At 47.9% G+C, this 16,509-nt stretch overlaps 1 protein-coding gene across 1 annotated transcript in view; it reads right to left on the bottom strand.

Annotated features, from left to right (window-relative positions):
- notch2 (notch receptor 2) overlaps positions 1 to 16,509 on the bottom strand; it is a 54,627-nt gene that overhangs the window by 2,342 nt on the left and 35,776 nt on the right. The window contains 25 exon segments of the mRNA XM_014216483.2: positions 2 to 40; positions 42 to 1,220; positions 1,385 to 1,482; positions 2,824 to 2,971; positions 3,097 to 3,416; positions 3,535 to 3,688; positions 3,791 to 3,872; positions 6,461 to 6,665; positions 6,886 to 7,028; positions 7,144 to 7,497; positions 8,145 to 8,689; positions 9,139 to 9,251; positions 9,357 to 9,608; positions 10,855 to 10,987; positions 11,120 to 11,304; positions 12,303 to 12,456; positions 12,598 to 12,799; positions 13,037 to 13,265; positions 13,461 to 13,613; positions 13,696 to 13,815; positions 13,925 to 14,038; positions 14,179 to 14,324; positions 14,602 to 14,794; positions 14,910 to 15,020; positions 15,871 to 16,104. Of these exon segments, the coding sequence (XP_014071958.2) occupies positions 2 to 40; positions 42 to 1,220; positions 1,385 to 1,482; positions 2,824 to 2,971; positions 3,097 to 3,416; positions 3,535 to 3,688; positions 3,791 to 3,872; positions 6,461 to 6,665; positions 6,886 to 7,028; positions 7,144 to 7,497; positions 8,145 to 8,689; positions 9,139 to 9,251; positions 9,357 to 9,608; positions 10,855 to 10,987; positions 11,120 to 11,304; positions 12,303 to 12,456; positions 12,598 to 12,799; positions 13,037 to 13,265; positions 13,461 to 13,613; positions 13,696 to 13,815; positions 13,925 to 14,038; positions 14,179 to 14,324; positions 14,602 to 14,794; positions 14,910 to 15,020; positions 15,871 to 16,104 (5,606 nt within the window).

The raw sequence follows: 16,509 nt of genomic DNA, 5'->3' as shown, positions 1-16,509 counted from the left end.
GGGAGGAGGAGGACCAGGGGTCAGGGGACTCGGGGGAGGGGGGTGAGGTACGGGTGCTCGCTGGGCGGGTGAGCCGGGTGCCCCGGGGTGGTGCCCTCAGAGCCAGCGGTGGCGTAGCTGTGCTGAGAGGGAGGGGTGGGGTACTTATCCACGGGGCTCTGGATAGCCTGATATGGAGGGAGCTGCTGGCGGGACTGGCCGTCATGCACCATGCCGTGGCTGTGGGCCAGGCCGTGAGAGTGGGGGAGGCTGTGGGACAGGCTGTGCTGGAGGCCCACGCCGGGCATCTGGTACATCATGCCCTGGGTGCAGTGCAGGTGAGTAGGGCCCTGCTGAGAGCGGGGCTGGCCCTGGTTTTGCCCCTGTGACTGCACCTGCCCAGGCTGGGGTTGCTTCAGCAGGGCCTGCCCGCCCCCCGGTGCCATCATCTGGAAGGTAACGATGGGAGGCAGTTGCTCGCGGCTCATGGTGACATTCATGGGGGTGAGCAGGCCTTGGCCATGGTGCTGGGACATACCAGAATGGCCGTTACCCATCTGCTGGGGGAGGAGGCTGAACATGTGGCTGCCGTATCCATGCTTCAAACCCAGCCAGCTCTGCTGTTGGCCCAGCATGTGGCTGACGGGAGGCAGCAGGGGCCTAGAGGAGGGGCTGCTCAGGAGAGGAGGAGAGTTGGCTGTGTTAGATGCCACGGCAGCATCTCCTGTGTACGAGTGTGGAGACTCCAGGGAGTCCACAGGAGACATGGTGACTGAGCTCTCTGACAGCCCTCCTGCAGCTTTTGTGCCGTTGCCACTGGCTCCTCCAACAGCTCCCACTGCAGGCCCTTCTCCTCCTGTTGGCTTCTTCCTCCGCTTAGCCTTCATGTCTTTCAGCTCTTTGGCTGTACCCCCGCCCGGACCTCCAACCTTCCCCCCGCCCCGCCTGCTCTTCTTGCCCTGGGGCCCGGCCCGCATGCCGATGTAGCCCGCTCCGTTGCCCCCACAGACCAGGGAGTGTCCCACTCCTCCGCCCATGTGGTTGGGGCCATTGTGAGGGCTGTGGACCAGGTTGTACTGATCGAGCAGACGTACAATGTCGTGGTGCATGCGCTCCTGTGCCGTGTCACGGGGAAGCCGGTCCAGGTGGTCTGTGATGTCCCTATTAGAGTAGTGGTCCAGCAGAACCTGGGCCGCCTCAAAACTACCCTCTCTGGCTGCCAGGAACAATGGGGTCTCCTCCTGGAGGAACACAACAGGCAAAACAACCCATGAAGACATGTAAATGTACAAAGCTAATAAAAAATTATACTAAAGTGATAGAATATGGGATATAGCTTGACATAAAAGCTACTTTTGAGGTAGGAAAACTCGTGCAAAACAAGACGGGGATGTGAAATACAAACCTTGTTGTCCTGCATGTCTCTGTTGGCTCCATTCTTCAGCAGCACTAGGGTGGCCTCCACATTGTTCACAGCAGCTGCCCAGTGCAGAGCAGACTTACCTGAGAGAGAGAGAGAGAGAGAGAGAGAGAGAGAGAGAGAGAGAGAGAGAAGAATACTGGTCATTGAGACAAATATGCAAATTGCTCTGTTATGGTTCTCGAGCAATAGCATGACGGAAATGCAAATGACAAAACCACACCGCAAACTAAAGACCCAGCTCTAATCGTACTATAATGGTAATTGGACTCCATTCCTATTTGTTTCCCTATTTCTTGCTCCGTATGGCACCACTCAGTGAGAAAATGTCTAAAACAATATTTCCTATGTACTGTATTACTGAACAGTTAGTCTCAGTTTACGACAAGTCTCTCATCCCAATGTGATTAACTGTATAAAATAATGTAAAAATATACAGGGGTCTCTCCAACCTTTTCTAGCATGAGAGCAACATTTTTTTTAAGCTTTCAATTTGGCACATTCTTCTCTTCTCCAGGTCCTTAGTGTACAATAGAAAGTAGTGCACTATGTTTTCTGACAATATACCTGGTAAAATAATGGTTCATAAACAACTCTAACGGGGCCCTATAAAATCTGTTATTTTTTCCCCAAATGCAGTTTCATATTTTCCCAAATTATGTTCTCAGTTTTATTTTTCCTGGTTTTAGATTTAGTTAGTTTTTCACTCAAAATTACAATTGTTCATAGAGAAACAATGAAATTGGATGTTCTGAGTCCATGTCAATGCTTAAATCACACCAGAAGACACGTTTTTGGGGTCTGGAAGAAAACTAACACATTTTATTTTTTTTGTTTATTTGCCCTTTAATTGCGCATCTAACGAGTGAGGAATGTTCCATCTAATGTGCCGGTCTAGCGATGGTTCTGTACTGCCGATGCTAATTTCATGGCAAAGTTAGCAAATAACAATAGATACAAAATATATACTTAAGCCTGGTATGCCTACTTTGCAGTTAACTTTTAATTGAGGAGGATTTGGGGAAAGTATTCCGGTCAACACACAAGACAGTTGTCACATCAACTGGCTACACACGGAGTGATAGACAAAAGCACACAACACACAGACAGACTGGGGCAATGTTGCTGGAAATTAATTGGCAGATATTGTGTTAGATTTGGCTATTTAAGCCAATAGTGGCTAACCAGGGGTGGGATAATGTCAGTGTTGCATTGATTAGATAGTAGCTGAGACCTTGCGGTGTCTGATACTTGTGAGATTTGTTAATGATAGTTTGCGGTGGAGCACGTGAAAAATTCCATGCACTTTCAGATTTTTTTCCCGAGCTACTCATAGGTCGGCTGCGAGCTACTGGTAGCTCACGATCAACCTGTTGGAGACCCTTGATATACAATATACATGTAAAAACAATGCCAGGGCTCACCGTGGTCATCGACAGCATTGATGTCCGCGTGGCAGTGGACCAGTTCCTCCACCATGCCCTCCACAGCCAGCCTGGCAGCCAGGATCAGAGGTGTGGTGCCATCGTTCATCCTGGCATCCAACTCGGTGGCCCGGTTACGGATCAGGATCTGAGAAGGGAACAGAGTGTTAACTCAATAAGCTTAATATGATTTTTCAACCTTTGCCCATGTGAGCACAGTACCAGCACTAGTTAATCAACAGCTCTAATAAGAGTGTCTTTCAAGCCTCTTACCTGGAACACTCCCTGGGCATCGGCTGCCACAGCAGCGTGGAGAGGTGTGCGACCCATGTTGTCGTGAGCATTGGCATCTGCCCCGGCATCCAGCAGCCTTTTGGCGGCATCGGCCCGGGCGTAGCGAGCAGCCAGGTGGAGTGCCGTCTCCCCGGTGCGATCTGTCTGGGCCATGAGTGTTGCACCCTGGTTGATGAGGTCTGAGATGACGTTGGGTCCCGGCTCATCTCCCCCACTCTCCTCTTCCTCCTCTGCCTGCAGGCCGCAATCAGACGCCCCTCCGTTTCGTAGAGAAGCCAGCATCAGGGGGGTAAAGCCATCTGGAAGAGAATTTTTCAATTTGGTTCAGAGTAAAAAATGATACAGTTACACCATGGGCAATCAGTCAGGTATCCTTATACTTGATTGACAACAATCCTAATCAACCTTAAACTCTACCTGGTCCTTTGACATTGACATCAAGGCAGTCTGCTTCCAGATCAGCCTGTGGTGGAGTGAGAGAGATGTCAGCAGCCTTGTGGTGTTGTAAAGTCCACTCCCGTCGGTCCACTCCTCCATCCACACCCAGTGGCAGCAGGGGCTTGTCCTCAGTCTGGGGGAGAGGAGATGTTTAGATACTAACTAAATACATCATGCTGGTATGCAACTGGTGAGCCTTCTGACCCAAAATGTCTCTCTCCTTTCTCATTCTCACCCTTGGTTTCTTGGGCGGAGCCTCCTCTTCCATCCATCTCTGGCCTCCGTCCATCATCCCTCCATCCTGGGTCTTGAAGTTCCTGCAGGGAGGAGAGGAAGAAGAGGACAGGGTGTGGATCAGGAGAATGAGGCTCTACATTATGGTACATTGGTCAAACATTTTTCTCAGTTCAGTACCAGTTTGAACATACTAGAGTATGGTACTGTACACTATAGAGGTACACTATTTGTCTTCATTCCCAGTATAGTGCCGGAATTTAATATAAACAAAAAAAGCACAACATGTGAAGTTGCTGGTCCCATGTTTCATGAGCTGAAATAAAAGTTATGGACATCGAACATGTTTGCATTTTATTGATGGCAATTTGAATGCACAGAGAAACCGTGATGAGATCCTGAGGACCATTGTTGTGCCATTCATCCACCGCCATCACCTCATGTTTCACCATGATAATACACAGACCTATGTCACAAGGATCTGTACACAATTCCTGTAAGCTGAAAATGTCCCAGCTCTTCCATGGCCTGCGTACACACCAGAGATGTCACCCAATGTGCATGTTTGGGATGCTCTGGATTGACGTGACCGACAGCCTGTTTCAGTTCCCGCCAATATCCAGAAACTTAGCACAGCCATTGAAGTGCAGTAGGTCAACATTCCACGGGCCACAATCATCAGCCCGATCAACTCTACACTCTATGTGTCACGCTGCATGAGGCAAATGGTGGTCACACCAGATACTGACTAGTTTTCTGATCCACACCCCTACTTTCTTTTAAAGGGTATCTGTGACCAACAGATACATATCTGTATTCAGAGTCATGTGAAATCAATAGATTAGGGCCTAATGAATTTATTTCAATTGACTGATTTCTTTATATGAACTGTACCTCAGTAAAATCTTTGAAATTGTTGTATGTTGCGTTTATATTTCGTTCAGTATATACAGTGCATTCGGAAAGTATTCAGACCCCTTGACTTTTTCCACATTTTGTTACATTACAGCCTTATTCTAAAATGGATTTAAAAAATAATAATTATCCTCATCAATCTACACACAATACCCCATAATGACAAAGCGAAGAGAGGGACGGAACCTACACTGTTACACAAAACCAAAACAGGAATACCTTATTTACATAAGTATTCAGACCCTTTACTATGAGACTTGAAATTGAGCTCAGGTGCATCCTGTTTCCATTGATCATCCTTGAGATGTTTCTACAACTTGATTGGAGTCCACCTGTGGTAAATTCAATTGATTGGACATGATAGGAAAGGCACACACCTGTCTATATAAGGTCCCACAGTTGACAGTGCATGTCAAATCAAAAACCAAGCCATGAGGTCGAAGGTATTGTCCGTAGATCTCCGAGACAGGATTGTGTCGAGGGACAGATCTGGGGAAGGGTACCAAAAAATGTCTGCAGCATTGAAGGTCCCCAAGAACACAGTGGCCTCCATCATTCTTAAATGGAAGAAGTTTGGAACCACCAAGAACCTTCCTAGAGCTGGCCGCCCAGCCAAACTGAGCAATCGTGGGAGAAGGGCCTTGGTTAGGGAGGTGACCTAGCACCCGATGGTCACTCTGACAGAGCTCCAGGGTTCCTCTGTGGAGATGGGAGAACCTTCCAGAAGGACAACCATCTCTGCAGCACACCATCAATCAGGCCTTTATGGTAGAGTGGCCAGCCACTCCTCAGTAAAAGGCACATGAAAGTCCGCTTGGAGTTTTGCCAAAAGGCACCTAAAGGACTCTCAGACCATGAGAACCAAGATTCTCTGGTCTGATGAAACCAAGATTTAACTATTTGAAGCGTCACGTCTGGTTGAAACCTGGCATAATGCCATGGGGATGTTTTTCAGGCAGGGAGACTAGTAAGGATCAAGGGAAAGACGAACGGCGTAAAGTACAGAGAGATCCTTGATGAAAACCTGCTCCAGAGCGCTCAGGACCTCAGACTAGGGAAAAGGTTCACCATCCATCAGGCCTTTTCGTAGGCCGTCAATGTAAATAAGAATTTATTCTTAACTGACTTGCCTAGTAAAATAAAGGTTCAATAAACATTTTTAACAACCCTAAGCACACAACGAAAACAACGCAGGAGTGGCTTCAGGACAAGTCTCTGAATGTCATTGAGTGGTCCAACCAGAGCCCGGACCCGATCGAACATCTCTGGAAAGACCTGAAAATAGCTGTGCAGCAATGTTCCCCATCCAACCTGACAGAGATGATCTGCAGAGAAGAATGGGAGAAATTCCCCAAATACAAGTATGCTAAGCTTGTAGCGTCACACCCAAGAAGACTCGAGGCTGTAATCGCTGCCAAAGGTGCTTCAATGAAGTGAAGGGTCTGAATACTTATGTAAATGTGATTTCATTTTTTTAAATATATACAAATATGCTAAATGTACAAAAAAAGAAGAAAAAAACGTTTTTGCTTTGTCATTATGGGGTATTGTGTGTAGAATGATGAGGAAAAAAACTAATTTAATACATTTTAAAATAAGGCTGTAAAGTAACAGAATGTGGAAAAAGTCAAAGGGTCTGAATACTTTTCGAATGCAATGTATATATAGACCATACGCAGGCTCTGGTCAAAAGTAGTGCACTGTACAGGGAATAGGGTGCCATTTCGGACGCAACCTCTGTCTTTTCTGCACTCACTTCATGCCGAAGTCGTCCTGGCCCAGGGGCTCTCTCCTCTTGTCATCTTTCTTGGCCAGGAAGCCATCGGGGAGCCAGAGGATGCCGTGTTTGCGTTTCCTCTTGGCGGCCAGCACACCCAGCACCAGGATGAGCAGGATGATGACAGCTGCTCCCACAGCCAGGTACAGCATGACGGGGGGCTTCTTGGGGTCCATATGGTCACCTGGAGGAGGAGACATGGAACTCTTAACTAGGTGACGTTATCTGAAATGGGCTCTGCATTCAGAGCATGAGTAATGGAGCAAAGTGTCAATTTTTACCAAAGAACATGATAAGTGAGTTTAATAAGGTCTATAATCAAAGATAATGAAGTGTGTGCTGATGTAACATTACCATTAGGGTGGTTTAGAGGTGTCACAATGGGAAAAAGGAGAGGGACTTACTGTCGACAGAGACAACAGGGTAGGGCAGTGCAGACTTCAGGTACTCTGCAGCGATGAAGGATGCAGCCAGCTCTGTGCTGGAGAAACAGTCCATGGAGCTCTCAGCACACTCTCGGTTATCAATCTCCAGGTAAACCTTAGACCTGCAACAAACACAACTTTGGTTAGGCTTACTTCACAACACGGAGGACTATACACACTTAATCTTATCTAGCAGTGAAAGAGAGAGAGACAGTCAGGATAAAGACATCTCCTTACCCGATAACCTCCTTGTCCAGCTCCCGTTTGCCTCTACGTTTCATTGTAGCAGACTGTCCTTCAATGGCGTTGTCGTGCTCCAGGCCATAGTAAGGATACACCATGAGTTTCTGCTGGGCGTCCATCTTGACACGGAGGTTGGTGTGCAGCAGGGTTCCCAGGGAGCGCAGGAAGCCTCTCACGTCTCCCAGCAGCTCCTCAGGCTGCAGTAACACTACGATCACCAGCGTGCCGTCAACCACCTTAGCAGGGGTGTCCTCAGAGCAGTCCAGGCCATCCCAGCCACATGCCTCTGTGTTACAGCTCTTGTCACAGATCTTGTTGGCATAGTGGTCTGCACAGTAGTCATCATACCTGTAGATAGGAAAGGGGAGAGGGAGGGGTTAGGGAATTTAGAAGACTCTAGGAGTTCCTATGGGTTAAAAAGCATTTAAATCTGAATTTATTGTATACATTTTCTAGTAATAATCTTAATAATCTCTTAATAAGACATATACACTCAGTGGCCAGTTTATTAGGGTCACGATAATGGCTTGCTCCTTCAGACATTGAGTCACTTGGCCGTGGCTTGTTATATAAAGCAGACAGGCATCAAGGCATTCAGTTACTGTTCGATTGAACATTAGAATGGGCAAAACGGGTGATCAACAACACTGGACAATTGAGGAGTGGAAAAACACTGCCTGGTCCGATGAATCCCAGTTCTTGTTGCGTCATGCATTGATGGCTGATGAGTGAGGATTTGGTGTAAGCAGCATGAGTCCATGGCCCGATCCCACCTGGTGTCAACAGTACAGGCTGGTGGCGGTGGTGTAATGGTTTGGGGAATGTTTTCCTGACACACGTTAAGGTCCCTTGATACCAATTGAGCAACATTTCCATGCCCTTGAAGAATTCAAGCTGTTCTGGAGGCAAAGGGGGGTTTGACCCGGTACTAGATGGGTGTACCTAATAAACATGTGTATTGATGTGTTTATGTTGTTAACAACTCTTGTACGTACTTGCAGTAGGACTTTGTGCTCTCTTGACACTCAAAACTGTCGAAGAGGCAGCCAGAGTTGTCACACTCGTGGTCACAGCGGCCGTTGCGGAACAGCTCCCAGCAGGGCACGGAGGCGGTGCAGTTGACCCATGGCCGGCGCCAATGTAGAGAACAGTCCCCTCCGTCCCACTGGCACTCATGGTTGTTGCACTGCGGGTCACACACCTTATCCCCGGACCGCTGCTCACACTCTACATAAGGGCAGGAGGGGGTGCGGGGGGACTGGTCGAAGATGACATTCTCACAGTGCCTGCCTGAGAAGTGGGCTGGGCAGCGACAGCTGTACTGGTATGGGTTGTGTGGGTCCTTCACACAGGTTCCTCCATTCAGACAGGGCCGGTTCTGGCAGCTGTGGACGGTCTCGCAGCGCGACCCACTGAAGCCTGGCTGGCAACGGCAGTGCAGTTGACCACCCTGAGAATCCTGGCAGTGCCCGCCGTTCTGACAACGCAGCTGGGCACAGTTGTAGCCCTCTACCTCTCCACAGTTGAAGCCAGTGAAACTCTGAGTAAAGAAATTAGACAGAGAAGGCGTCAGACATGTGAACTGACTGGCTGGACAGACACCTGTGGACTCGGTTTTACATTCATAACATACATTCCTGCAGTTGACTAGTCAGAAAACCTGTGAGAATGTTTGGTCTCTTCCTGTTTCTCAGTCATACCTGAACTATGTTGTCTCACCCTCTGAAGCAAAGGTAAGAATAAGGAGGATGAGAATGGTTAGTAGTTAGGAAAACAAGCCAGTAGTGAAAGAATAGACACTCAGCCACTCACTCCAAAGCTACATTTGAGGTAAATACAATGTTATACAGCACAATGCAATATCAATGGGGCTGCCAAAGAAATAGATAAAGATCAGCAAGCTGGTACATGGAGTACTTAGAAACACAGCAGTCTGGCAATTGGAAAACCAACATTGTAAAAGGGTAGAGTAACATTATCATGACTTACTGGTTGACAGGTGCATGTGTATCCATGGACTGAGCTCATGTTCATGGAACAGGTGCCACTGTTATGGCACGGCTTAGACTGGCACAGATCCACCATGGACTCACAGAGGCGTCCTAAAAAAGAGACAGATGGCATGTTACACAGCATGAGTGTGGGGTAAGCTAGATAACAGTTGTTGATGTGTCTTATAACATATACAGAGGGGTGTAGTTCTCTACCTGTGTAGCCCAGGCGACAGCGGCACTGGTAGTCGTTGGCCAGCTGCACACAGTCCAGGCTGCCAGGAGAGTGACAGGGTCCAGAGAGACACTCATTGACGTCCCCCTCACAGTGCTCTCCAGCGAAGCCAGGGGGGCAGGAGCAGGTGTAGCGGCCCACCCCATCCACACACTGGCCCCCGTTCAGACAGCGAGGCCCCCAGGAGCCAGGCTTGGGAGCACAGTCGTCCATGTTCACCTCACACTGAACACCTACAGAGGGGAGAGAGGAGAGAGAGGAAAGAGAGGAAAGAGAGAGGAAAGAGAGAGGGGAAAGAGAGAGGAAAGAGAGGAAAGAGAGAGGGGAAAGAGAGGAAAGAGAGAGGAGAAAGAGAGAGGAAAGAGAGAGGAAAGAGAGAGGAAAGAGAGAGGAAAGAGAGAGGAAAGAGAGAGGAAAGAGAGGAAAGAGAGAGGGGAAAGAGAGGAAAGAGAGAGGAAAGAGAGAGGAAAGAGAGAGGAAAGAGAGGAAAGAGAGGGGAAAGAGAGGAAAGAGAGGAAAGAGAGAGGGGAAAGAGAGGAAAGAGAGAGGAAAGAGAGAGGAAAGAGAGAGGAAAGAGAGAGGAAAGAGAGAGGGGAAAGAGAGAGGAAAGAGAGGAAAGAGAGAGGAAAGAGAGAGGGGAAAGAGAGAGGAAAGAGAGAGGAAAGAGAGGAAAGAGAGAGGAAAGAGAGGAAAGAGAGAGGAAAGAGAGAGGGAAAGAGAGAGGAAAGAGAGAGGAAAGAGAGAGGAAAGAGAGGAAAGAGAGAAGAAAGAGAGAGAGGAAAGAGAGAGGGAAAGAGAGAGGAAAGAGAGAGGAAAGAGAGAGGGGAAAGAGAGAGGGAAAGAGAGAGGGGAAAGAGAGAGGAAAGAGAGGAAAGAGAGGAAAGAGAGAGGGGAAAGAGAGAGGAAAGAGAGAGGAAAGAGAGGAAAGAGAGGAAAGAGAGAGGGGAAAGAGAGAGGAAAGAGAGGAAAGAGAGGAAAGAGAGAGGAAAGAGAGAGGAAAGAGAGAGGAAAGAGAGAGGAAAGAGAGGAAAGAGAGGAAAGAGAGAGGAAAGAGAGGAAAGAGAGAGGAAAGAGAGGAAAGAGAGAGGAAAGAGAGAGGGGAAAGAGAGAGGAAAGAGAGAGGGGAAAGAGAGAGGAAAGAGAGGAAAGAGAGAGGAAAGAGAGGAAAGAGAGAGGAAAGAGAGAGGGGAAAGAGAGAGGAAAGAGAGGAAAGAGAGAGGGGAAAGAGAGAGGAAAGAGAGAGGAAAGAGAGGAAAGAGAGGAAAGAGAGAGGAAAGAGAGAGGAAAGAGAGGAAAGAGAGAGGAAAGAGAGAGGGGAAAGAGAGAGGAAAGAGAGAGGAAAGAGAGGAAAGAGAGAGGAAAGACCATCGGTTGAGAGGTCAGGGTTGTAGTTGTACATTATGTAAAACCAATGGGCCAGAAAACAAGAGAGCGAAAGAGATAGATGAAAGAAGAAAGAATCTTCTGGTATCTGCTTACCATGTGTACCAGGCGGGCAGGCGCAGGAGAAGCGGTTGATGAGGTTGATGCAGGTTCCTCCATGACGACAAGGGTTAGAGTGACACTCATCCACGTCATACTCACAGTTCACCCCCTGGTAGCCAGCCTTGCACTGGAGCAGAGACACCTTGTTAGATGCGCACGCACGCACACACGCACGCACGCACGCACGCACGCACACACACACACACACACACACACACACACACACACACACACACACACACACACACAAAAAACTTACCATACACTCATATGTGCCCTGGTAATCCATGCAGGTGGCTCCGTTGCGGCAGGGGTTGGACTGGCACTCATCCACAGTCTTGTCACAGTAGCTGCCTGTGTAGCCAGGCTGGCACTGACACTGGTGGGCATTACCGACGTTCACACAGCGACCCATGTGCTTACACACCATCTCCACTGGGATACCTGACAGAGACACACACACACACAACATATTAGCCATAATCAGCATGGTTTACTTAAGCAATATGGCCCGAGGAGGTGTGGTATATGGCCAATATATCACAGCTAAGGACGGTTCATAAGCACGACGCAACGTGGAGTGCCTGGACACAGCCCTTAGCCGTGGTATTTTGGCAATATACCCCAAGGTGCCTTATTGCTATTATAAACTGATTTCCAACGTAATTAGAGCAGTAAAAATAAATGTTTTGTCATACCCCTGGTATACGGTCTCATATACCACGGCTTCCAGCCAACCAGCATTCAGGGCTCAAACCACCCAGTTTATACCAGGGGTTTGACAAAATATTTAGTTTTACTGCTGTAATTACGTTGGTAACCAGTTTATAATAGCAATAAGGCTCCTCGGGGGTTTGTGATATATGGCCAATATACCACGGCTAAGAGCTGTGTCCAGGCACTCTGCGATGCGTCGTGCATAAGAACAGCCCTTAGCCGTGGTATATTGGCCATATACCACACCTCTTAATGCTTTATTGCTTAAATATACCACGGCTGTCAGCCAATCAGTATTCAGGGCTCGAACCACCCAGTTTATAAATACCTCTATATCGTCATGTTCTTTATATTCATCCATCTGTCTTTATAAACATGTAATTTGATTAAAGGGATAGTTTGGTATTTTGGCAATGAGGCTGTTTATCTACTTCCCCAAAGTCTGATGAACTCGTGGAGACCATTTTTATGTATCTGCATGCAGTTTGAAGGAAGTTGATAACAAGTCATCGCTAGTTAGCACTGGCTCGTAAAACTACCTTTAACTTCCTTCATAGTGGACACAGATACATAAAAATGGTTAATCTGACTCTAGGGAAGTAGATAATGGGCCTCATTGCCAAAATCCTGAACTATCCCTTTGACTGACTGTGGGCTATTTGACCGTTACCTGAGAGAGGTGACTGAATAAAACACAGTGGATTGTAGAGACATGGAATGCTCACCATTCCGAGCAGCATAGTCCTGACAGGACATGTTGGGGACGTCACAGTACAGACCAGTCCAGCCCACAGGACAGTGACATGACCAGGTGGTCTGTGACTGGGAACAGGACCCTCCGTTCCTGCACAGTGGCTGGCTACACAAGTTCACAAAGTTCTGCAATGGGACAAATGGAGTAGGAAATGTTAAGTGTTGATTTTCATATGAAGAACCAGACAAAGAGAGATGTTATAGTCAGATACCTTTTTTTTTTACGTCATTTTTAGTTCAACGCCATTTTACACACTCTCTCTCTACCTGGCAGTTCTGTCCATTGTAGCCCACAGGGCAGGTGCAGCGGTAGGAGCCCAGGCCGTCTGTACAGGTCCCTCCGTTCTTACAGGGTTGAGAGTCACACTCATTCTGCTCATACTGACAGAAGGTCCCGTAGAAACCAGGACGACAACGACACGAGAAGGTGTTGATGTCGTCAACACAGGTCCCGTTATTCAGACAAGAACTGAGGGAAATAGAGGGAGAGGGAGAGAGAGAGCGAGAAAGAAAGATATGTGGTCACCCATGATAGAAGTCTTAGCGTTTTGCAACCGAAATCAATTTTCAATACTTTTTTCTAAATGCGTCCCAGTCCACATGTAGCCACATATCAAAAAGGAAAACTCGTTGAAGAATAATTTTGAGTGAATCAACTGCAAACACTTTAACACAGTGACTGCAGTTACAGTCCTTTGTAACCCACCTCTCAGTGCATTCTGGGATGTTGTGTTCACATAGGATTCCGTCGAAGCCTGGACGGCACTCGCAGACGAAGCTGTTGACGTAATCACGGCACATGGCTCCGTTCCGGCACGGCTGACTGGCACACTCATCCATCTCTGCCTCACAGCGCTCCCCATCAAACCCTGGCCGGCAGTCACAGGAGAACCCTCCCACTCCATCCACACAGGAACCGCCGTTCAGACACGGGTCTGAGAGAGAGAGAGAGAGAGAGACAGACAAGAAGTTCAACAGACCCACAATAGAAGCTGTTTGTGAAGATTGACACATTAGCTCCAGAGAGGAGTACAGTGCACAAGATGCTCATAGAGAATATACACAATATGTAATGTGAGTATGCCTGGGCTATCCGTGGGAGTGTGCACAAGAGCTGGGTGATAACTCACTGGGGGAGCAGTCATCGATGTTGGTCTGGCAGTTGAGGCCGCTGTAGCCTGGCTGACACTTGCACACGTAGCTGCCCTGGCTGTTGATGCAACGGGCCCTGTTCTGACACGGGTTCTTCCTGCACTCATCCACATCCTCAGTGCAACGGGGGCCTATTCAAACATCCCATTTGAATGAACATCACGGTAGAAAATCTCCCCAACACACACCTTTTCCCTCTGTGTGAATACCCACCTTGCCAGCCGCTGGGACATCTACAGGTGTAAAAGGTGTAGTCTGGGGTTGGCTGACACACACCTCCCCGCTCACATGGATGAGACGCACAGGGAACCAACTCCTCCTCACAGTGCTTTCCTGTGGACACAAGATTGTTCATATCCAAAATGCCCATGATACAATCAACGTCAGCTCCACCAGAGGGAATGTGTCCTGGGTAGTACCGTAGAGCGGATGGTATTGTTACCTGAGTACGGAGCGGCACACAGGCAGGTGTAGCTGTTGACTCCGTCCACACAGGTACCATGGTTCTCACACGGGCTTGATGCACACTCCTCTATGTTGACCTCGCAGTTCACACCTGAGGGGAGAGGCAGGAAGGAAATTAGTGGGCTTTTAAATAAAACGGCGAACAGAATAATGCTTGAATCTATTGAGGACTGCAGTTTAATGGGATCATCTGTATAATGAATAAAGGATTTAGAAAAGCCTGATTCAGACCTGTGAATCCGGGGCGACACTGGCAGGAGTATCCATTGAGTCTGTCCACACAGCTGCCACTGTGCTGGCAGGGGCTGGACTGGCACTCATCCTTCTCCTGGTCACAGTGCTGCCCGACCCAGCCAGACTCACACTCACAATGGTACCTACACACAGACCAAGGGAGGGAGTAAGGGTTCATGACAGACAGAGAGTGACCTAAAGTATGCATTTCTATCATATGAACTATGTGTTGGAGCCCAGGAAGATCAGCTGACGTCATGGTGTCAGCTAATGGGGCTACTAATACAATTCAACATTTTCATTCATATAACCTGAAATCATATATGTCGATGGGTAGGAAAAATGACTCAGAAATGACTCAAGAAAGAGTGATAGAAAGCTAGTGACAGAGAGGAAGAGAAAAGGTGAGGAGAGGCGTACCCGCTCTGCTGCTCTACACAGTCTCCGTGTACACAGGGCCGGGGGGCACAGTGGTCGGTGCCAGAGTGGCACAGGGGGCCGTGGGTGCCAGGGGGGCACAGGCAGATGAAGCCGTTCACCTTGTCTACACATGTGCCCCCACTCATACACGGGCTGGAATTACACTCATTGATGTCCACGTCACATTTTGCACCTGAGAGAAATAATTCAGAAATGGCTTAATTAATTCACTGGAAAAATCAGGCATGTACTGTCATTAACATGGAGAAGCATCTGAATAGTTGAGAGGGAAAAGTATGTGTGTTTACCTGTGTACCCTGGAGCACAGACACACTTGTACTCGTTGATCCCATCCTGGCACTTCCCATACTCACAGGGGTTACTGGCGCAGTCATCAACATTGATCTCACAGTTCACCCCTGAGAAGAAAACCAGAAGACAAACCATTTAGCTTTGAGTCAAATGTAAGAAAGGAAGGAAGGATGCATTTGGAAGCTTTTTGAATAGGCACTCCGTTACAAAAGTTAGCTGCAGTTCCAATGGCATCCACCAGGGGGAGCAGTGGACTAGCTGACCGTGTTTAACAGGTGTGTTCCAAAGACAGTGAGCTGAGCGAGTGAAAGTATGTGTGACCTAAGCTGTCTCCTGCATGTGTGTGTGTGTGTGTGTGTGTGTGTGTGTGTGTGTGTGTGTGTGTGTGTGTGTGTGTGTGTGTGTGTGTGTGTGTGTGTGTGTGTGTGTGTGTGTGTACAGTACCAGTGCACTGGCCTGCACAAATCCCCCAGGCCAGGGCAGTGTGCTGGGCAGAGCAGAGCTGGGCCTACCCTTATGACTGATCCCCTCCTGTCTGAGTGCTCTGAGCTGAGAGCTCTGCTCTACCCTGCAGGAAGCCACTTCTACTCCACAGAACAGAGTAGGAACTGCTGGTGTTTCAAGTTCACAGGAGCACAGCACAGGGCTTTGGGGCTGGCTGACAGCACTGAGTGAGCAGCAGTTAAAAGGGTCAGTTGGGGATACATAACAAACACCAATTAAGTCATGGTCTACTACAGTTTCACAAACTAGAAATCAGTCATGGTCTAGAGTCTAGACCAAAGTTTCACAAATAGTATGTAGACAGAGATGCACCGTCCACACTACACAGTGTATGTGAGTTTATGTTTTTGTTTGCCCGAAACATTCTGTTATTGTACTGGTTTCCCCTTATTATGAATGTTTTTGTAACCCAAAAACAAAGAAATACAAAAACTATTTCACCCATTCTTTCACCTGAGGTGCCAGGCAGACAGTTGCACTGGTACTTGTTGACTAGGTCGATGCAGCGTCCGCGGTTCTGGCAGGGGTTGCTGTGGCACTCCATGACCTGGATGTTACATATGGAGCCGGTGTAGCCCGGGTCGCAGTCACAGGAGAAGGTGGCGATGCCATCACGACACACACCATGGTGGCAGGGCTCCGGGTCACAGTCATCGATGTTCTCCTTACACAGTGGCCCATAGAAGCCTGGGGAGAGAAACCACATATTGAGTAACGGTTAAATATTCCCTGTGTTAAAGCTTTAGTTTAGACATCATGGTTTTAACATGCAAGAAATGTATATACATATACAGTTGAAGTCGGAAGTTTACATGGAGTCATTAATACTTGTTTTTCAACCACTCCACAAATTTCTTGTTAACAAACTATAGTTTTGGCAAGTCGGTTAGGACATCTACTTTGTGCATGAAACAAGTCACTTTTCCAACAATTGTTTACAGACAGATTATTTCACTTATAATTCACTGTATCACAATTCCAGTGGGTCAGAAGTTTACATACACTAAGTTGACTGTGCCTTTAAACAGCTTGGAAAATTCCAGAAAATTATGTCATGGCTTTAGAAGCTTCTGGTAGGCTAATTGACATCAT

The sequence above is a fragment of the Salmo salar genome, chromosome ssa10 (assembly GCF_905237065.1).
Source record: "Salmo salar chromosome ssa10, Ssal_v3.1, whole genome shotgun sequence".
NCBI classification, from domain to species: Eukaryota; Metazoa; Chordata; class Actinopteri; order Salmoniformes; family Salmonidae; genus Salmo; species Salmo salar.
Note: the sequence above shows the minus strand (reverse complement) of the source record. Positions and strands in the feature narration are given on the sequence as shown.